At 43.8% G+C, this 20496-nt stretch overlaps 1 protein-coding gene across 2 annotated transcripts in view; it reads right to left on the bottom strand.

Moving 5' to 3' along the window:
• TDRD9 (tudor domain containing 9) overlaps positions 1 to 20496 on the bottom strand; it is a 2642469-nt gene that overhangs the window by 2179871 nt on the left and 442102 nt on the right. For both annotated transcript variants that reach the window (XM_078660267.1, XM_078660268.1), the window contains exons 3-4: positions 16130 to 16230; positions 12151 to 12372 (exon numbers count right to left, since the gene is read on the bottom strand). In XM_078660267.1, coding sequence (XP_078516393.1) covers positions 12151 to 12372; positions 16130 to 16230 — 323 coding nt within the window. The remainder of the gene's footprint in view (positions 1 to 12150; positions 12373 to 16129; positions 16231 to 20496) is intronic.

Genomic DNA, 20496 nt, shown 5'->3' with positions numbered 1-20496 from the left:
TGTACTGCAAATGTGTGCCCTCTGGAGCAACATGCTGGTGGTTGGGGTGAATAAGGAATATGCTACTTACCAGAATGAATCTGTTCTTGGCATGTAGGGCTGCTGACATTTATATCTGTGCATAGATCGCCGCCTAGTGTTGGGTCCGGATGATTGCACATTGTTGTCCTGGAAGAGTCTTCGAAGTATCACGAGATAGGTGGCTCCTCCCTCGGACTACAGTGCGCATGGGCATCCTCTCCATCCCCAGATTGTTTTTCGCCATTGTGGCAGAGATGGAGTATAGTACAGTAAGAGATGTCCAGCCAAAGAGTGAATGCTACAGCTGCGACAGGCACCGGGGAGGTGGATGGGCGATATAAATATCAGCAGCCCTACATGCCAAGAACAGATGCATACTGGTAAGTAGCATATTCCGTTCGAGGCATGTGGGCTGCTGAATTTATATCTGTGCATAGAATATATAGCAGTATCTCCCTCAGCGGTGGCTACCTGTGTCAGCTGCAGCAGTCTGAAAAATAGTTTTTAGAACAGCCTGTCCTATAGCGGCTTGCTGTTTGGAATGTACATCTACACAATAGCAAGATGTTGATATTCTTCAAGTAGTCTTTATTTTCAAATATTCAATACAACGTACAGCCGACGCGTTTCGTCCCAAGCTGGGACTTCTTCAGGGCTTTTATGAGTGTGGTCTGTACCTTTTGGAATAAAAAGTGCAGACAACAAAGAATCCGGAGAACGTAGTATTAACGGAATACCAGGGGACAAGAGGTCCTATAAGTCTCTGGGAAGAGGATGTGGGCACTGTATTCCAGTAGGCCGTTCGTATTAAAGCAGCCGGCGCCCATCCACAAAGCCTTCGTCCCGCCGAAACACAGCGTCTTTGCGGGTGTTTCGGCGGGACGAAGGCTTTGTGGATGGGCGCCGGCTGCTTTAATACGAACGGCCTACTGGAATACAGTGCCCACATCCTCTTCCCAGAGACTTATAGGACCTCTTGTCCCCTGGTATTCCGTTAATACTACAGAACGTGAAAAAGAGCTATAAACATATTGAGTTGTGAGACCAACATTTGCCTATATTCAGGAACCCTACAAATCCTTGTCCTCAACAAGTACATGAGCATATAGTTTAACCCTGTCTGTTCCATATTGGATGAAAAAACAAAAAATACATACACCAAACTGCACAGTGGAAAATTGAATCTGGGAAGACGTTCTCCGGATTCTTTGTTGTCTGCACTTTTTATTCCAAAAGGTACAGACCACACTCATAAAAGCCCTGAAGAAGTCCCAGCTTGGGACGAAACGCGTCGGCTGTACGTTGTATTGAATATTTGAAAATAAAGACTACTTGAAGAATATCAACATCTTGCTAACGAAAAACATTCTTTTTTGTTCATTAATAACATTTGAGACTGTTTCTTGCTCTTTGTGGTGCACCTTTGCGGTCGTTTGACTTGTACTTGGATTCCATAAGGAATAGGCACAGTAAAGATGGGTGCCAGTCAGTGTGCACACAATTCCCTTTAGTTATTTTAGGGTTACTTATTATTTTGGGGTGAAAGGTAGTTAGGTGCTGGCACTAGGAAGGGTCCATCGTTATACCTTTGGTGTTTATCTACACAATAGTGTTTTGTAAAAGTATGTATGGTAGACCATGTGGCTGCTCTACAAATTTCGTGTAAAGGAATATTTCCCAGGAAAGCCATGGATGCCCCTAGCTTGCGTGTGCAATGCGCTCTTGGGGGAACCGTTAAGGTGCGTTTTGCCTTCAAATAACATATTTGGATGCACTTAACTATCCATCTGGCTATACCTGCTTTTGAAATAGGGTTACCCTTGTGTTGTGGTGAGAAAGCAACAAACAACCGTTTTGTTTTTCGAAATGCCTTAGTTCTGTCTATGTAATAGAGCAGTGCTCTTTTGACATCTAGTGTATGCAAGGCCCTCTCGGCTACTGTCTGTGGGTTCTGAAAGAACACTGGCAGTTTGATTTATATGGAAATGGGATACCACCTTTGGCATGAATTTAGGGTTTGTTCTAATAACTACCCTATTTGCATGTACTTGAATGAATGACTCTTGAATAGTTAAGGCTTGCAGCTCACTAACTCTTCGAAGCGAAGTAATGGCAATAAGGAAAGCCACCTTCCAAGTAAGAAATTGTAGTTCGCATGAGTGTAGTGGTTCAAAAGGTGGTCCCATAACTCTGGTTAAAACAACGTTTAGATTCCAGGCTGGTGAAGGTGGGTGTCTTGGAGGAATTACGCGTTTAAGTCCTTCCATAACGCAGCTAGGTGTATCCTGATGGATGAATATGCTAAATTGCAACGTTGTAGGTGCAAGAGATAGCAAATGATGTTTTGAGTGGAAGCATCAAGTGGGTTAATGGCATTGTTATTACAGTAAATGACGAAACGTTTCCACTTTGCTGCATAACATGCTCTGGTAGTGGGTTTTCTTGCCTCTTTGATAATATTCATGCAGTCTGGAGGCAAGTTGAGGTATCCAAACTCTAGGGTTTCAGGAGCCAGATCGCCAGGTTCAGCTGTTGCGGGTCTGGGTGTTGGATTTCGCCATGGTTCTGAGTTAGAAGACTGGGTGTGAGTCGCAGTCTTTGATAAGGTACTACTGACAGTTCTAGGAACGTTGTGTACCATGGTTGCCTTGCCCATGTGGGAGCAACTAGGATTAGTGTCAGAGAATGTTGGCGCATTTTGCATGCCACTAGCGGTATTAATGGAGCTGGGGGAAAAGCGTACGCAAATTTGCCTGACCAGTTCATCCATATCGCATTGCCCTGCGACTGCGGATGTGGGAACCTGGCGGCAAAGTACTGGCATTTTGTGTTTTCGCTTGTGGCAAACAGATCTATCTCCGGGTGTCCCCACTTCCGGAAGAATGGTTGGAGCACTTTGGGGTGAATTTCCCATTCGTGCATCTGTTGGCTGTGCCTGCTGAGTAGGTCGGCAACTTGATTGTCCTTGCCTGGGAGGTGTTCTGCCATGAGAAAAATGTTCCTCTGAATGGCCCATTTCCACATTGCTTGAGCTAGGTGCGACAGCTGTGGTGAGTGTGTTCCTCCCTGTTTTTGAATGTAATACATAGCTGTCATGTTGTCCGTCCGGATCAACACAGCTTTGTTGCATAAGTGTGTCGTGAAAGCTTTTAGGGCTAGAAAGATGGCCATCAACTCCAGAAGGTTGATATGCATTTTCTTTTGCTGTACAGTCCAGAGTCCCTGTACTGTGTAGTGTAGGACATGGGCTCCCCATCCTACTAGGGATGCGTCTGCGGTTAACACTATTTGTGGGACAGGCTCTTGGAACAGTCGTCCTTTGCAAAGGTTTTGTGGATTCTACCAGTGCAGAGAGTTGTATGCCCGACTGGTCACCAACACTAGGTCTTTTAGTTGCCAGTGAGCCTGGTTCCACTGCGTTGCTAGGCATTCTTGTAGCGGACGCATATGTAGCCTGGCATGAGGGACTATGAATATGCACAAGGCCATCGTGCCAATTAGCTGCATAAACACTCGAGCTGGTAGTGAGTGTTGTCGTCTGAACTTTTGTATTAACGTCTGCATTCCCTTGACCCGTGTTGTGTTGGGATATGCTTTGGCTGCCAGTGTATCTATTGTTGCTCCCAGGTATTGTTGGACGTGGGAGGGTTGTAGATGTGATTTTGTGTAGTTTAGTGAGAATCCTAAACTGTGCAGTAGATGTATGGTCTTTGACACGTGGTTGGGACACTGCTGGGCTGTTGGCGCGTGTATTAGCCAGTCGTCCAGATAATGTAAATGGATGTGTTGCCTTCTGAGATGTGCTGCCACTGTAGTTAGACATTTGGTGAACACTCTTGGAGCTGTTGTGACACCAAATGGTAGGACCTTGAACTGGTAGTGTTGTCCCTGAATGCTTTGACGTTGACTCGACGGCCTTCGACTTCGAGCTCGACTCGATAGCTTTGGTCTTCGATGTCGACTCGATGGTCTTTGTCTTCGAAGGTTGTATTGTTACTGTGGCCTTCGGGTTGACGCCCTTTGGCTTTGTCACCTTCGGTTCGACGTAATTCGGTCCGAAGACTGTATTGTCGACTAGTTTCGGTTTCGATGGAACCGTTGACGTATGTCGTGTCTCAGAGGGCTCTTTTGTTATGTTCATAGCCGGGCGGTATGGCGGGGCTGTAGAACGAGGATTTTGATCTCAGCTAAGGCCCACTGGCGATGCCTCGACCTGAGTCTCTGATAGGGGTGTAGTGTCTATATGGGGCGGTGTACTCACGGTTCGCCCCTCGTCGTCATCGGAGTCGTCCTCAACTGCTACAACGTCCTGATCATATTCATTGAGATCGACGATTAGTTCTCCCTCTTCGGGGTAATATTCGGAGTCGTGCTCCGAGTATTGTCTTTCGTCTTGATCCGCTCGCTAGATCTTCTTCGTCATCGAAGATGTTCTCGGGCTCTGGCGCCGACAGTTGCATTCCTTGCCTTGCCGCCCGTCGATTCCGGATAGGTTTTTTCGATCGGAACTGGGCACAGGCTAGGCAACTATCTTCATTGTGGTCTGGAGATAGGCATTTGTTGCACACCGGATGCTTGTCTGTGTGCGGGAACTTCGAGTTGCACTGCGGGCAGTACTTGAATGGACTTCGTTCCATCGACGGTCGGTCCACGTGGTGTCGAGAAGGCCTCACGGCCCGATTCGACGACCGGAGTGCAACAAATTTGTAAGAAGTATCGCACCGAGCGCTGAACAATATCGACAGACCGAAGGCCTTTTGGCCTTTTGAAAAGTTTTTCTTGATTCCGAACTTGGAGACTAGGAAAGTACATCCGAACCCAATGGCGGAGAAAAACAATCTGGGGATGGAGAGGATTCCCATGCGCATTGTAGTCCGAGGGAGGAGCCACCTATCTCGTGAAACTTCGAAGACTCTTCCAGGACAACAATGTGCAATCATCCGGACCCAACACTAGGCGGCGATCTATGCACAGATATAAATTCAGCAGCCCACATGCCTCGAACATATTCGGTTTCTTTCACAGTGGACCCAAGGCGTTCACCTCTATATTATTATTTCTTTATTTCGGCAATTATTTTGCCATAAAAGATTTCAACAGTAGTTCAATTTTAAAACAATCTAAAATCCATTTTACACACAATAATAACGATAATAATTGTCATATATAAAATTAGAGAGTTAAAAATCATAAAATTATTACAATCATGGCTGTCTAATTCAGTCAGCTCAGCCAACTCTTAAAATACATGAAAACACTCCATGACTTTTACAACTTTAAGCCTTTTTTCCTACGAACAAAATAGATGGAATAAAGGTATCTGCTGGCACTGAATACAATAGTTTGTGATGTATCAGATTTAGTTATTCTAAGTGCCGTCATACATGACCTAATTCCTTAAAGATTACACAGAGGTTTAATCCACTTTCTTCTGGCCAGCGTATATGCTGGGCAGAAGAAAAGGATATGCATGTCGTCCTCCTTATGGTTTCCCTCGCACATAGTGCATACATCTACTGCAGTTGGAATGTCATTAGCATTTTTCCTTGACCAACGTGCAAGAGTTGAATTAGTCTTGAGGTTGCCATATCTAAATTTCATGAAAAGGGTTTTAGCAAGTGGGGGCTCAATTTCATCAAGAAAACTCTCAAATAGGGGTACTTCCTTGAAGGTTAAGAAGGTACTAACCAATGACCCACCATTATTGCTATTAAATACTTGGTTGTTTATAAAGCCCCAAAACTTCTTTTTTACCACATTTTTTGGATTCGTAGGCAACCTTTCAGCGCTTTTCCAAAATTGAGGAAGACCTATTTTAGTGAACCACATTCTGATATATTTTAGCCAGGCATTGGAGTTGGATACATCTGAGCACAGTAACTCTTTTAACCCATTGCTATAATCATGCAGTTCTGGAGTCGGCCATAATCTGACCCAGAACATCAGCGGTCGTACAATAGTATAATGATCAGTCCTCTTGAGGTCCAAGTCTAGTTGAAGGGGAACCAAGGGCGTGCCTTTCGGGGACCTTACTATGCTACGCATAAATTTGTTGTCCAGAATGTCAAAAGCATCCTTTGACATCGGACCTCAAATTTCAGCACCATAAAGAGCTGCCGGTTGTACTTTGTGTTTAAAAAGCTCTACAGCTGGTGAAACCGATTTACTAGTACTTAAATTATGCTTAGTAAGAATGGGTTTTGTATTCTGTGCAAATATTACCTTGCTTTTTTCAATCTGTGGGTTCCACATGAATTTAGAGTCAAGCGAAACCCCCAGATAAGAAAAGGATTCAACTAATTCCAACCTTTGGCTATTTAGAAATAAAGATCCTTTATCAGTTTTAATAGGATTCAGAGTCATGCATTTTGTTTTTTTTGCATTAATTTCTAACCCTTTCTTGCTGCAGTAATCACTGAATGAATGGAGTAGTGCCTGGAGACCTTTCTTAGTTTGCGAAATTAGAATGGTATCATCCGCGAAAAGTAACGCAGGCACCCTCTCTCCATTCAGTTTCGGCGAGTCATTCAAGCAGCCATCTAGATGTTCGGGAATGTCATTCACAAAAAGCGAAAATAATGTCGGGGCCAAAACGCAGCCTTGGCGGACACCACGCTCAATTGATATATTCTTAGTGAGTTCACCATTCGGGCCCCACCTTACTTTGGCAAAGTTCCTAGCATGCAACTCGACTATCTGAGTTAGCAGACAATCAGGTAGTCCAGCATTATGAAGGGACCTCCAAAGCAGTTCTCGCGGCACTAAGTCGATTGCCGCTTTAAGGTCTACAAAGGCGACATACAAATGGCCCTTTTTAATATGGACGTATTTCCAGTAGAGGCAGCAGAGCCTGAAGACTTGGTCGATGGTGCTCACTTTACTCCTAAACCCGGCCTGGAACTTTGTAAGGACCATCTTGTCTTCTAACCACTCGTTTACACGATTTAAGATATGCCTTGAGTAAATTTTCTGGAGAATGTCCATTAGGCTGATTGGTCGATAGTTCGAAGGGTTTGACCTCTCGCCTTTTTTAAAAATGAAGACAATCTCGGCTCCCCGACAGCTATTAGGGAAATCTTTGCTACGCGACAGTGTGTTGCATAAATAATTTATATAGGGTGCCCATATCTTTGTATCGTGTTTATAAAGATCCCCAGGTATTTTATCTAACCCTGGCGCCTTGCCACTCTTCACAGAGTTTATTGCTACCTCTGTTTCTTCAATTGTGAAGTCCAGAGGATCAATAGGGGCTATATGCCATGGTGCTTCACCGTTAGTCTCACTGGGATTCCCATCATATTTTTTATATAGGGTGGAAAAGTGGTTAACCCACGCCATCTCATCGAGGTAGACGTCCTTAACAACCCTCCTTACATGGTTCCCATTCACGACTAGCCGTCAAAACCCTATTGTGTCCTTTGTTTTTGTAGCTTCTAACATATCAGCCCAGCTGCCCTCCTCCCACAACTTCTTTGATGCCGCCTGTACTCTCTTGTAATTTTCCCTAGCAATTCTAACATCTGCTGGTGTTTTAGTTGTAATCGCCAACAGGCGTTTCCCCTTGGATACCCTACAAAGCTTGTCGTACCAAGGTTTGCTATGAGACATATTACTCAGATTTTGATGGCTCTTTTTTGGCATTTTTGTCACTAGTGCTTTCAATGCCTTGAAAAATTTGTTATGGAGAGCAATAAATTGTTCAGGGGTATTGGTCTCGGTAGAGGAGCCCGTGAAGGCTTCAAAATACCCAACTAGCTGTGAATATATTGCTGCAAGGATATCGAAGTGCTCTAATACATGAGACCACTTCAATGTGCGCCTATTATTACTAACCAGGACCTCGTCACCTATGGGATTATAAAACTCTTGTGATCTTGCAGTCCCATCCTCTAGAAACAAACCTTCTTCTATCAATAGATCCAGAGGGTAGTGATCACTTTCTGTCCTATCCTTCACCTCAAGGTCAACCACGTGGTGCCAAATGGACAACGAAGTAATAATAAAATCTAAATTACTTTTACTGTTGTTCCTAGAAAAGGTCGGTTTTTTCGAGACATCCGACGGAAGGCGGCCATTGCAGGCCCTAAGTCCATGTTCCGAGGTCAGCTTTACTAATTGTACTGCCAAAGTAGTACAATTTACAGATGCGATGTTTTCCAGTGGAGGAATATTATTTGCTTGATCTTCCTCCTCAAAAATCTCACTAAGCCCTTTAACTGGTTCGACATTACAGTTTAAGTCACCGGCTATGATAGTCGCTTACTTGCCAGCTAAACTACCCAAAAAACAGTCCAACTTTGTTAGGGTAAGCAATTCCTTAGATGTCTGTTGTAAACATTAATTAAATATAGTAGTTTCCCTGCATCATTAGTAATTTTTAAAGCTAATAAATCTAAAGAACCAGTATCTATAACTTCGACCCGGATCCTTAGTGTTACTTTAACCAAAGTAATAAGGTCACCTGATGGCCTACTCCTTATAGATGGCACTGCCCCAATCCCATATGTTTTAAAGCCCACCCTATGTGGTGTATCTACTGCCCATGTTTCTTGTAGTAGGCAAAAATCGCTGGAGTCAATATACTCTGCCCAATCAGGGTCCCTCAAATTTTTAGCTACACCAGCTATATTCCAAGATATTAGTCTCAGGGTTGCCTCACTGCGACTCTTTATAGATGCTATTTCTAAATTTAATCGCCTTGGATTGGGGACGGTCACTCCCGTTGTATTCACCGTCGGTGAGTTCTCTACAACATGCAATATGTCTTGCTCTCCATGTATATTGTCTGTATATCTACAATGTATTCCTTTTTTTACAATAATGTGGGTGTCGTTTCTCCCTCCCTGCTCATTTCCTTCAGCAATCACCTTCTTTGCCTCTTCTAAGAAACTTTCCCTAATATTAAAAACAGGCATGGGGCTACATGTGCAAGATGGACCGATAGTGCTAGTTTTGCAATCCATCGTAGGCCTCAGTCAATCCACTGCTTCCAAACAGCTGAATCTATTGTATGTTGAGGCACCTATCCATTGTCTTTGATTACCCAGTCTCTCGTCACTGGACCCACCCTGGGCATGATAATTGACCAGAGTCCACCTCCCTCCCCCTTCAATGCACTTGTTTGGCGGATAGAAAAAGGAGAGTGGTCTGGTATCAATTCCAAGGGGTCCACTAAGGGAATTCCATGCACAAATATGATTTACAGTACGTGGATCTTCAAATGTTACAATAACGCAATCACCCACAATAGATTTATTTGTGGGGCCTATCCATGGTGTCCTACGAACCATCAGGATTTTACTCTTAGCGTGATAGGGTATGGGTCTTTTTTCATTCAGCCAGTAAGAAACTTTGTTTTAGAGTGACCAGAAGGTTTCCTCATGATGGTTATTTATTTCAGGAACCCCTGTCAACACAACAACAAAGGGACTAGCGTCCGGTGGTAAATTAATATATCCTCCCCTCACTTTTTCCCCTTTCTGAGTCTCCTTTGGATTCTGCTGGTCGCGTTTAGTAACTTTTGTGCCCTGGCATGAGATTCCTTGGTCTGGTTGGACAGTGGGTGCATGGTTCACAGTCATTACTTTTGTATTATTAGCACTCTTACCCTTTGCCGGGGACTTAGGTTTGGTCACGTGTGGGGCCAGCATAGCCAATGAGGTCTGAGCAGCACCTGAGGGGCGGTTAGGCGTTGGTCCCACTATGCTGAGGCTTGTTAGGGCTATTATACTTTTTTCAACCTAAAGTAACTGTTTTTCTATGGATGTCAATCTTGTTTCAAGAGGGATTAGGAGTTTTTTTAAGATGTCACCTATGTTCTTCAATAGGATAGCATTCCCGCCATCCACATTCCTGGTTTCATTACCTTCCAAATTACCCAAACTTGTTGAATCTTGCGGGTTCTCAGATATCTCCAAGTTTACAACATTTTGGGCCTCTTTGTGCTTACTTAATGAATTATGAGAAGCCAAACCAATCCCATTACCCTCATTAATCACCATACCGCTTGACACCTGCTCTTTTACTATTTTAGATTTTTTCCTAGCATAGGCTGAGGCATTGGGGCGTTTCCTTTTCGGTATTGCGCCCTCCGGCCTCCCAGGCAATTCCCTCAAGCTAGTGTCATCAACCTGAACATCTGTCTCGTTGAGTTCAGCTAAAGTGTCGCCCATCACAGCTTGCCCAACAGGACTTATGTTATCCATAGATGATTGCTTCTGTCGAAGTTGGTGTTCTAGAATGTTGAACGGGAATATGGTGTATATCAGCATGCGTGACTAAAGGAGCAGGACTAATCACACGTTCGGGGGTTCTAGCCGATGCTATGTGGCCCAGCAAAGACTTTTTCGACATTGCTAGGTCCTGGGACAGTCTTCTTGCAGCTGCTAAGTCCAGCAACACTTTATGTTCCATTAATTGTATGCCCATATCTATTACAGAGTTACACCTAGCAATGAAATCATCAAGGGTGCCTGTAAGCAATTTCTCCCCTTTAGCAGCCCTGCTTCTGCTTTCCCTAGTGGCCATTTTTTTGTTGTCCTATATATATTATAAACAGCACACTACAAACGATGCTTATATATAATATAAGTACAAGATGTAAGGCACAAGAAATAAAAACCAAGGGGGGTTGCCCGGTCCGGTCTTAATCGGTCAGGAAAGGGCCCGGGCTTCGCCCCGCGCTTCGTCCCGCGGTGGCGTAATAGGCGTGTCTTAAATAGGAAATGAAGGAGGAGTTACGGGAAGAGGCACCAGGTGCGCGTGGTGGTGGAAGCGCACTGACCTGTGATCCTCGCAGTCCCGCACCCCCGAGCAGCAGTTCCAAGGGCAGCGGCAGCAGTCCCAAAGTCAAATAAAGGGAAGTTCGGCTCCCAAACAGCAGTGAGCTTCGACTACGAGTGGCTCCCGCGGAGCGGGGGCCGCGAGTCGTGTTAAGAAGGCAGCAGGCTCAGCAGGGAGGAGTTACAGGAAGAGGCAACAGGTGCGCGTGGTGGTGGAAGTGCACTGACCTGTGGTCCTCGCAGTTCTGCACCCCCGAGCAGCAGTTCCAAGGGCAGCGGCAGCGGCAGCAGTCCCAAAGTCAAATAAAGGGAAGTTCGGCTCCCAAACAGCAGTGAGCTTCGACTACGAGCGGCACCCGCGGAGCGGGCCCGCGAGTCGTGTTAAGAAGGCAGCAGGCTCAGCAGGGAGGAGTTACGGGAAGAGGCACCAGGTGCGCGTGGTGGTGGAAGCGCACTTACCTGTGGTCCTCGCAGTCCCGCACCCCCGAGCAGCAGTTCCAAGGGCAGCGGCAGCAGTCCCAAAAGTCTTAAAGTCAAATAAAGGGAAGTTCGGCTCCCAAACAGCAGTGAGCTTCGACTACGAGCTGCACGCCTTTTTTGTATTTTCCTTGGAGTCTTCGCTTTTCTGTCACAACATTGTCCTAATCAGCCAATAGGACAGATAAATGTCAAATGATTAACTAAATTTACCAAATAGAACACCCTTGTACCATTCAATTTGTAAAAACGTGCGAGTCCAATTTAAGGTCAAAGGGGAATACTGCACATTTTCAAAGGTGGTTCTTGACCATGAATCGCAAGGACATGGGTTGGTATAAGTATACAAAAATATGCAAACACCAGAGGTTGCCCATAGTCCAGGTCAAAAGGATGTCCAGCATGGTAATCAGCTGAAAACCTTGTTTTCTCTAGTGCTTTTTAGGGATTCTCAGGAGCAATATCAATTAGCAAACCCATTTAAAATTTGATACCAGTAAAAACAATGAATAAAACCTTAAACTCTACTCAATTTGATTTTACTTTTAGCTCCTATTTTAACATCGTTTAGAAGATTTCTTCTTCAAAGGCTAAAATGCATTAGTGTTAGTACTGTTTCTGAGGCATTTTACAGCCAGCTGGTTAACTTTAGCGAGTGGTCATAGTGAATAATGTCATTATTTCTAGAACCAATTTGCCTTTCATAATGTTTTCTGAAATGCAAGTTGTACTATCAAGCACCCCTTGAAATGCACGTAAAAACATACAAATAAAAAAAACAATGAAGACCAAAGGGCTACAGGGTTATTAAAAGGATACATCTAAAAAGAAAAGCATAAATCATTTTGAAGAGTATTTCTAAGCATCTTACCTGATAGCCCACCATACCGCCTAGAACCCACTTCCGTTCACTGCTAATCCACCTGGCAATGCTGCTGGCACCTATTTTACGCGGCTGAGTAACCACGACATTGCAGTAGACAGACCGTCGAGTGCAGTGATCCAAAATAAACTGTGGTAGTTGAGTACTTTTGCCACTGCCTGTGGCACCACGCACAATCAGAACTGAGTTGTACTCGATCAGAGAAATTAACTAACAGAAAGGAAGAAACACAGTAAACCGTATCAGCTTAGGATTTCAGGAACATAAAAAAAAAAGTGCAATCATATATCAAAAAAGTACATTATTACATTAAGAACACCCCTTTAGGCTATTCTGCATTTAACAGAAACCAATAACGTGTTGTTCGTCCTGCCCAGGCTTTCAGTTCTAAAAATATATAAACTTTCTTCGCACTGAATGTAGCTTTCATTTGTGAATATCACAAAGAGAATAAACAATAAGTTTCATGTCACTAGCCTAATGGCGCATGAAATCTCCAATGTAATTTGGTCCCAGTATCACGTGCGCCCGCCCGCACAGCTTTCACCCCCAACTTCCCTAAGGGCCATTTAAAGCACCCAAGGCTTCAAGACATCCTTAACACTAATCCAGATTCAGGCAACAGTAGTTTGCTCCCGAATCAGGGCTGTGTTTTGAGATTTTTCCTCAGTTGTAATCTGCCAGAAATCCTATGTGTAAAAAAAAGTGCAACATTTAGAGCCTGCGCATGCATGGATAGGAAAAAACGCAGAATGACCCCTTTCACCATTCCAAAGCACAGTTAACAGGAATGTGGTAATGCTCCACCAAGTGAACAAGGCATGCCTTGATAATTGTATTTATCAGGTGCACCCATAACAGCACTTTAAATTGTAATGAGGCCCTAAGTGTACTACAGTTTTGGTCCTCACGGTATCGAATGTACAACACAGGGGAACGGCTTTTAGTAATTTTAAATCCAAATCAGTTGCAAACAGCAGAAAAGCAATCGCCACAATCAATTCAGGTTTAAGGGTATCCTAAAATGGTATCCCCCTACCAAGCCTCAGACCTGGATCCTGCATACAGGAACATGTGCTTGCACACTGTAGGCGTAGCCCAAGTGCCTGGCTTTCATAATACATAAGAAAATAAACAGGCGCCTCAAAAGTGAAATGACATGCTTAGTAATTTATTTTAATGGACAAATGACTTTTTCATAATTAAAGGTGTAGGAACGGAAAAAAACACAGACCTGTAATGGCTATTATCTCCTCTGCATGCACATTAATATATATACTTCTACAAAGAGGTACACTGAACAATTATTACATTAACATATATGTTTTCCATAGTATTACATGGCGATTTTAAGACCTTTGTGAATAGGTGAAGTTGAGATAATGGGTCCCGTAAAAATAAATCATTTACGATCTATACTATTAAGTTTGCATCTTCTTGTTTGTACATGCGTGGCTGAACATACGTTTTCCAGTTAACAATTTGGGGGATATACCAATTCAGCCACTCTAACGCATTTAAAGCAGAGACAAATCATAGTGACACATTTTCAACGAGAGTGGACAAAGAATTGGAAGGATGAACTGACATTAAGTAAAGGGCAGAATGGAAGAGGGAGGAAGGAGTGGGGGGACGAAACAAAGGATAGCAGCAAGGGGAGAAGAAGGAAATGGGGATAGAAAGAGAATGTTAAAAAAGAGGAGGAAGGTAATAGCGTACACTAAAATTTTCAAGAGAAATCCACTAATTTTAATCTACACGATACATATAGTATCCATACTGACCAGAGCAAGAATATAAACAATTTAAAGTTTAATATCCGAGTTGATGTAGCACAAAGAATTTTGGATAATGTCAAGTTGGAATGCTCTAAATAAAGATCCAATTTGTCCCAAAGTTTGTCTCCGCTGATATTTCTGAAATTAATTAGTAATTGCAATGGCGCGCACCCTTTTTCTATTGGCAGAATACCTGTTTTTAAGCAACCATTGCCAGAAAGTCCAAGTGATGACCCCGTTTGATTGAAGTTGCGAAGTCCCACGTGATGCATAAATAAGTCGTGGCAGGTTGCGTGTTCAAGGAGGATTCTAGCATGTTGCTCAGCTATGCGGAGATAACATTTTAGAAGGGTTTCAATGTAAGGAACTCTCAATCATGACTAGTTGAGGTTGTCGTATTTTGGCAGTGCCTGAATTTCGCTTTGCTTTCGATTTGTATACACAGTGGCTGATGATTAACCCCTTTGGGGCAGCCGTCTGCAAATGGTCGACACCGGGGTGGGCTACAAGGGATGCTCCGTTATGAGCTACAATGGATGCTCCGATGCGAGCAGAGGATTCTTTTTTGTTTAAAGAGCAGTGTCAGCTCCCAGCCCCTCTCACCCGTGACATCAGCAAGGCGCTGATATCACAGATTCCCCACCGGAGCAGCAAAAAGAGCAGGTAAACGCTCCTTTCCGCTCTGTTAGGGAAAAGAGAACGGCATCCCTAGGTTTCACGGAGACCTCATTGGAAGGAGGAGACTCTTTACCCCCCACCCCCTTACCCTCCACTGAGCCTCCTTAAAACTGTTTCTAGATGTAGATCAAGATCGTGCTGCAATCCTCAGGCAGGAAACACACATGGCCATGGCCACCAGGGACCAGTGTTGGGAGAGGTGTTATTGCCCCTGGGGGAGAGGGCGCAATCACACCCACCCCCTGGGATAGTTTAAAAAAAATGATAAAAAAAAAGAAGATGAAATGGTAAGGGGGCCAGTCCTCCTGACAAGAGATCTCTGGAACACGGTCGGGCCCACCCTATTATCTTGGAGTCATGGTGAATTTTTCTTTTCCCACCCCTAGCGAGTGGTGTTTAGGTGTAGCAGGCATCTCTTCTCAACACAATGAGTGTCGTGAGATCAAAAGGAATACTCGATAGTTACTATTTGTATTAATCATTCACCATCATTTAAAGGTAATGCTCTCACTTCATTGCAGGGATGGCAATGAAGTGAAGGTGCGTGGAGACAAAATGGTCATATCTAGCATATTTTGTTGTGAACAGGCCAGACATAGCCTGAACAGCACATTCAGTCAAGTCCAAGATCATGGGAGATGGGATAAAGGTCAGTAACAGTTCAAGCCAATGATTACAATCCCAATAAAGGTCGTTATCTAAGCCAATGAAGTAGGTTCACACTGATTTTCTAAATCTATATTATTTGTACCAAATTCACTTTAAGGCTACTGCTTCATGGTCTAGAGGGCAAAAGGCTGGGTGAGACAAATGTAGGATGTTTGGAGTATGTAAAGCCCCCTACCACAAATGCAAATCCTCATCGAGAAGTTCAATAAGGGAGAATTTTACTGCCATTCTAATCCAGCACTACCTCAAGCAACAGAAAGCTCCTAATTTATTTCGGGACTAGACTCTAAAGAATGTGTAGTTTCCTTCATAGCCTGAAAACCAATCAAAACACTTAAAACATGACTGTGGACAAAATCTACAGTGTCCAAGTTTTGTACAATCTGGATTCAGAAAAAGCAATAGATTTAGATTATAGTAATGCTGAAAGATGGTAGCCCTGTTGGGTATCTTTAAATGTAGGCAACGCCATTACGAGATGCTTGTTCAGCAACACTTTAGCATAGGCCTGTAAGCAGAGTGCTCTTACCAACTGAAGGAATTTCTCGCACACTCCCTTGTTTTGATGCAGTACTTTTCTTCTCAGCTGGTCAACTGCTTATATTTATCGGAATTTCGTTATGCCAATCAAGAGGTTTACGAGGATTTAAAGAAAATCCTGTGTCTGAATGAATCTTTGCTGTACTCTGCAAATCAAGACATCCACACACTGGGATATACCACTTTCCAAAAGGTGCGATGATCAGTACCAATAATGTTTTGGGTTTTTATGATTTACAGACACCTAACCCGAAAGGTATTTATAGACAGGGCTCTTAAATATACAAAAAGGTTATAGTCACCTCATCTTTGGCCTTGCGTATCGGTAAATCAGGATACTTATAGTCTATGTCTGGAATATACACAACCTTGTCCAATCCAACAGCAGGAGGTGGTTTTGTAACTGAAAAAAGAAAAATATTTTAAAACCTAAAATACACCGGAAACCAGAGCAAACAAAACTCTTAAATTCACTTCATAAACATTCTCAATAGTAATATGCTGCTATACTTTAGGCTTTCACAAAAAAGTTAAAGCGGTATCTAGTAGGAAAACAATTTCTCAGCGTCCAATTCTCCGAAAGCGGCAAAACCTGGCAGAGCACAGCCTTTGCATGTGTTATGTAGGGATTGCCCGCTAGGCCTTGACTCTTGCAATGGGGTGTGCTGCAGGGCCTGGCCCTGCGCCGTCCTGCCATATGCAGCTTAACATTACTGTGCAGAGTTGCAGCAGGGATTGGTCTCAAGTCTGTGGTCATGCTCTTTTGTTTTATTATTATGCCTTACAAAACCAAAGTTGGATTCACGATACTCAACACAAGCTCCAAAGCTTTGCACCATAAACTGAGGTAATACCTCATAAACCCATGCTAGATATGCAATTCCTGAACCAGATATGTGAATCCAAAACAGGTCAACATTGTTCAGTGGAGCAAGCACTTGGCTCATAGTAAAGTTGAGCCCTTGAAGTTTCCCATGGATTTGCAGTTCCAGATGGGAGTTCACAGAATTGAGCGGGTTCGCTGGGAACTATGAATCAAGTCTGTGGATCCACAAACCCAGCTTCAAAGAAGAACAAAAACTGACTTCACCAACTTCTAGAGAGCACTATGGTGACTTAGTCCAGAAGAATGTTGCAAGCATGGCAGCAATACCAGTCAGTGGTAGCACAAATGCAATCAAGATACACTTGCTACTAAATCAACAAGACTAACAACAGTTCAGGCAGCTTTTCCAATGGGTTGGTCTCTAATGGATATTCCAGGACTTAAATTAAGCACACTGGCGCAAGAAACGAACTCAAAAACTATGGCAATAGAGAATATAGTACAAACCTATTTCGAAAAAAACTTTCTTGGACCAAGAGCCACTGATATACTAACATAGGAAAAATTCACATGGCTGAACACAGCAGTCTGGCAATAAAGTATTCAGAATGTCCTATAGACGAGGTTTTCTTGGAGTGGGTTTTCAGTGGAGCTGGTGCAATTGTTACGGTCAGAAGAATCACTCCTTCTTGCAATGAGTAGCAAGACGGCTGGTAAATTACTACAAATTTCATTCCCAAAAATGGATCTAAAACACATACCCATGGATGAGCGAGATTATTCGATCATCTCAAGTGTGGGAAATATTTGTACTCCAAACAAAGTTCCCGAGTATGAAGATTAACTATTTTTTGGAATAAAAAGTAGTAACCCAACAGAAATGTTTGCTAAGAAAGGAGGAAAAGGAAAAGAAATAAGTTGTATTTTCATATTTAGTGTAGTAACAAATAAACAAAGGGAACTGTGTGCAACGCACAGGCAGATAAAAAAACAGAACATGGTGCTTTTAGGCTGGTGAAATGGTGAGCGGTAATAGAGAAAGAAAACACATTTATCCTTATGGTCATCCATAAACTTTGAAATTAGCAACAGCCTCTACTCTCAGCAATAGAGCGCCTATATTTTCCGAAAGAATTAGAGGCCGTCCTCGTGCTTTGTTTGGCTGTGATTGAGCGATGATTCAAACTACAGACTGCACTACCTACATACTTTACTTCTATGGAAAAAAAAGCATTTGCAATGCAATAGGTCTCGCATTTACTTGAGTTTTAACTATTGTCATTGTAACCCCTTCGCTGCTGCCGTCGGACGTCGCGCAAGCTAACTCCCTGGTGCTGCGCACGTCCAACGGCCGACGCGGCCGCACCCGTTTCTTCGAACCTTCAGCACTGGCGCTGAACGTTCGAAGCAGCAAACGGGTTAATGACAATGCCTTTTATTTATGTTTTGGTTTATAAAACATAAATAAAAGGCATTGTCATTTACAATGCCAATAGCTTAAACTCGCGGAAATGCAAGACCTATTCCATTGCAAATGCTTGTTTTCTGTTTGCACCCAGGGAGATGTGGGGCATCGGAGGCAAGGAGGAGCCTGGGGAGGGGGCAACACGCACGCTCCCCCTCCAGGTAAAATAAATCATCATTGCACTGACCCTCGGCTCACACCAGGTGTAATTGCTCACTGGTGCAGCAGCGCCCCACAAGCTTAATGCTTGTTGGTGCATTATTGCCACCATCAACCACCATCATTTGGGCCTAGATGTGTCATTTTTGACGTCATGGGGCAAATGTTACTCCTGGTGGTGAGCTCTAGCCACCAAGGAAAATTCCAGCAGGCCTTCTGGCCTTCATGATGGAGTACTTTGAAGATAGCTGGTCCCAATGGATCCCTGAAACACCTTTGCTCCTGGTCTTTGTTTTCTGGTGCTCCTCTTCTCTTGCCTGGGTGCAGAAGTCCAGATCATTCCCCCCAAATGATCCTCAGGATGCGCAAGTGGGCCATCCTCACTAGCCCTTAGAGAGACCAAATAGTACTGTGATCAACTGTGGGCAGAGTCCTCAGCTCTTAGTGCATCAGGGGGTTCACCTTCCAGTTGTCCATGGCTACAGCTGCAGTCTCAGTTGCAGTGTCCAGAGCACAAGATCAAAAAGGACCCTCTCTACCTTGGGCAAGAATATTTATAGGAGGATGGAAGCCACCACCCCCCTTGCCCCCGGCCAATACTACAGTGCCACATCACCTATCCACACAGTCCCAAAAACTTCTGCACAGTATGGTGGGACAGCCCAAGATGTTTGCTGACCGGAATTCACTGGTCTTATCTCCTATGGGAGCCTCAGCTCTGCTCCTCATTGACATCACTACCAGGGCCTTTTTCAACCAGAATCTCAAAGATGAGCCCCCACCTATGTTTACTCTGGTTGTCTGGGATTTCTCCTTTGTTTAGTGGGCCTGGTCTGCCTCCAGACCAGATACAGTGTGACGGGTAATTATAAAATGCAGATTTTCTTCCCCACCGCTTCTTCCTCAGGAGCTGATAATTACTCCTTTTGGGTGGGTAGGCCTTTGTTTCCTCTGCTGGGTAGAAATGTAATTAACTTGGGCCAGCAGGGTGACAAAAGGCCTGCGCTCTGATCTCTACCCGAGACAGAGAAATATGAAAATTCTGGACGACCTATAAAGTTTATGATCTTGGGATCTACGTGTATAAACTTGGGTGCACACTTTCCATCCAAGTTTCACACCTCAATGGACTTTGCCGGTCTATAGGATGCAAAACTGCACTTTAAGACAAATTTCATCTTATGAGTATAATAAAGTGCCACTGCAGACAAAAATGTAAACCATACTGACTTCACCTAGGAGTGCCTACTAATATTATAAGGCCAATCTTAGGTCATCACCTAACGTTCCAGAGTCCCCCTCGCACCAAGCTACCCGAGCGCAGTTACCGGGCTGAGCAAGACAGTAGTCTCCTATGGGCAGCCCACACATTTGCAGAAACGTACCAGCTAAGTACCCTTTTACCACAGCTACATCATAGAAGCCTGATCTTAAAAGGTGGAGACTAGTGGTAAACACGCACAGTGTGATTACAGTGGGTGAGACTTACCCACAGTTAAAAGTCAAACTTGGTGATTAAATGAGCAATAAAATTCAGTGGAATCATTAGCAACAAAAACCATTTGCCCACTTATCTTCTTGGGAACGTTGAGGAAAATTGAATTTTGCCCTGTCATGTGTCCCTACGTGTTCCCCATTACATGCTATATGTGCATGTACGCTATGCATATTTACCCCCTTGACCGAATAATTATAGTTGTGTCCAACGTTAGTATGCCAGTTATCCAGTCTCCCTGAAAGCAACAAGTATTAGGCCTATGTTGCCAACGTTTTACATTGTGCACGTTAATTCATCGAGTTGTCCCCGTTTCTAGGCCTCATAGGGCCCGGACACCAGATTCAAGCTACACGTCTCCTGAAACCACTCCGAGGAGCGATGCAGCCCCTCCCACATCCCTGACCCTTCACTTACTTTCTGCCAAGCAGCGCGGTGCCCAGCCTGGCCTGCCTGCCTGTCTGCCAAGAATATGTTATGCCTCTAGTTATCAGTTCAGCTCCCCGGCTTCACATTCCTAAGCTAACGAACCGCATAAACATCTTCATCTATAGTCTAGTCTTTCTGTCTCCATGCAAGAGAATTACTGAATTAGTTTCCATAGAAAATTCATAGCACACGCAATACATAAAGAAATATATGCATGCACTAGCCTTAGTGTCAAGTAGCCTTTGCCCTGATGACTTTTAGATTCTATCAACATGTTCTCTAAACACAAGATATC

This window comes from Lissotriton helveticus, chromosome 9 (assembly GCF_964261635.1).
Source record: "Lissotriton helveticus chromosome 9, aLisHel1.1, whole genome shotgun sequence".
NCBI lineage: Eukaryota > Metazoa > Chordata > Amphibia > Caudata > Salamandridae > Lissotriton > Lissotriton helveticus.
The sequence above is the reverse complement of the archived record's forward strand: the minus strand, read 5'-3'. Positions and strand labels throughout refer to the sequence as shown.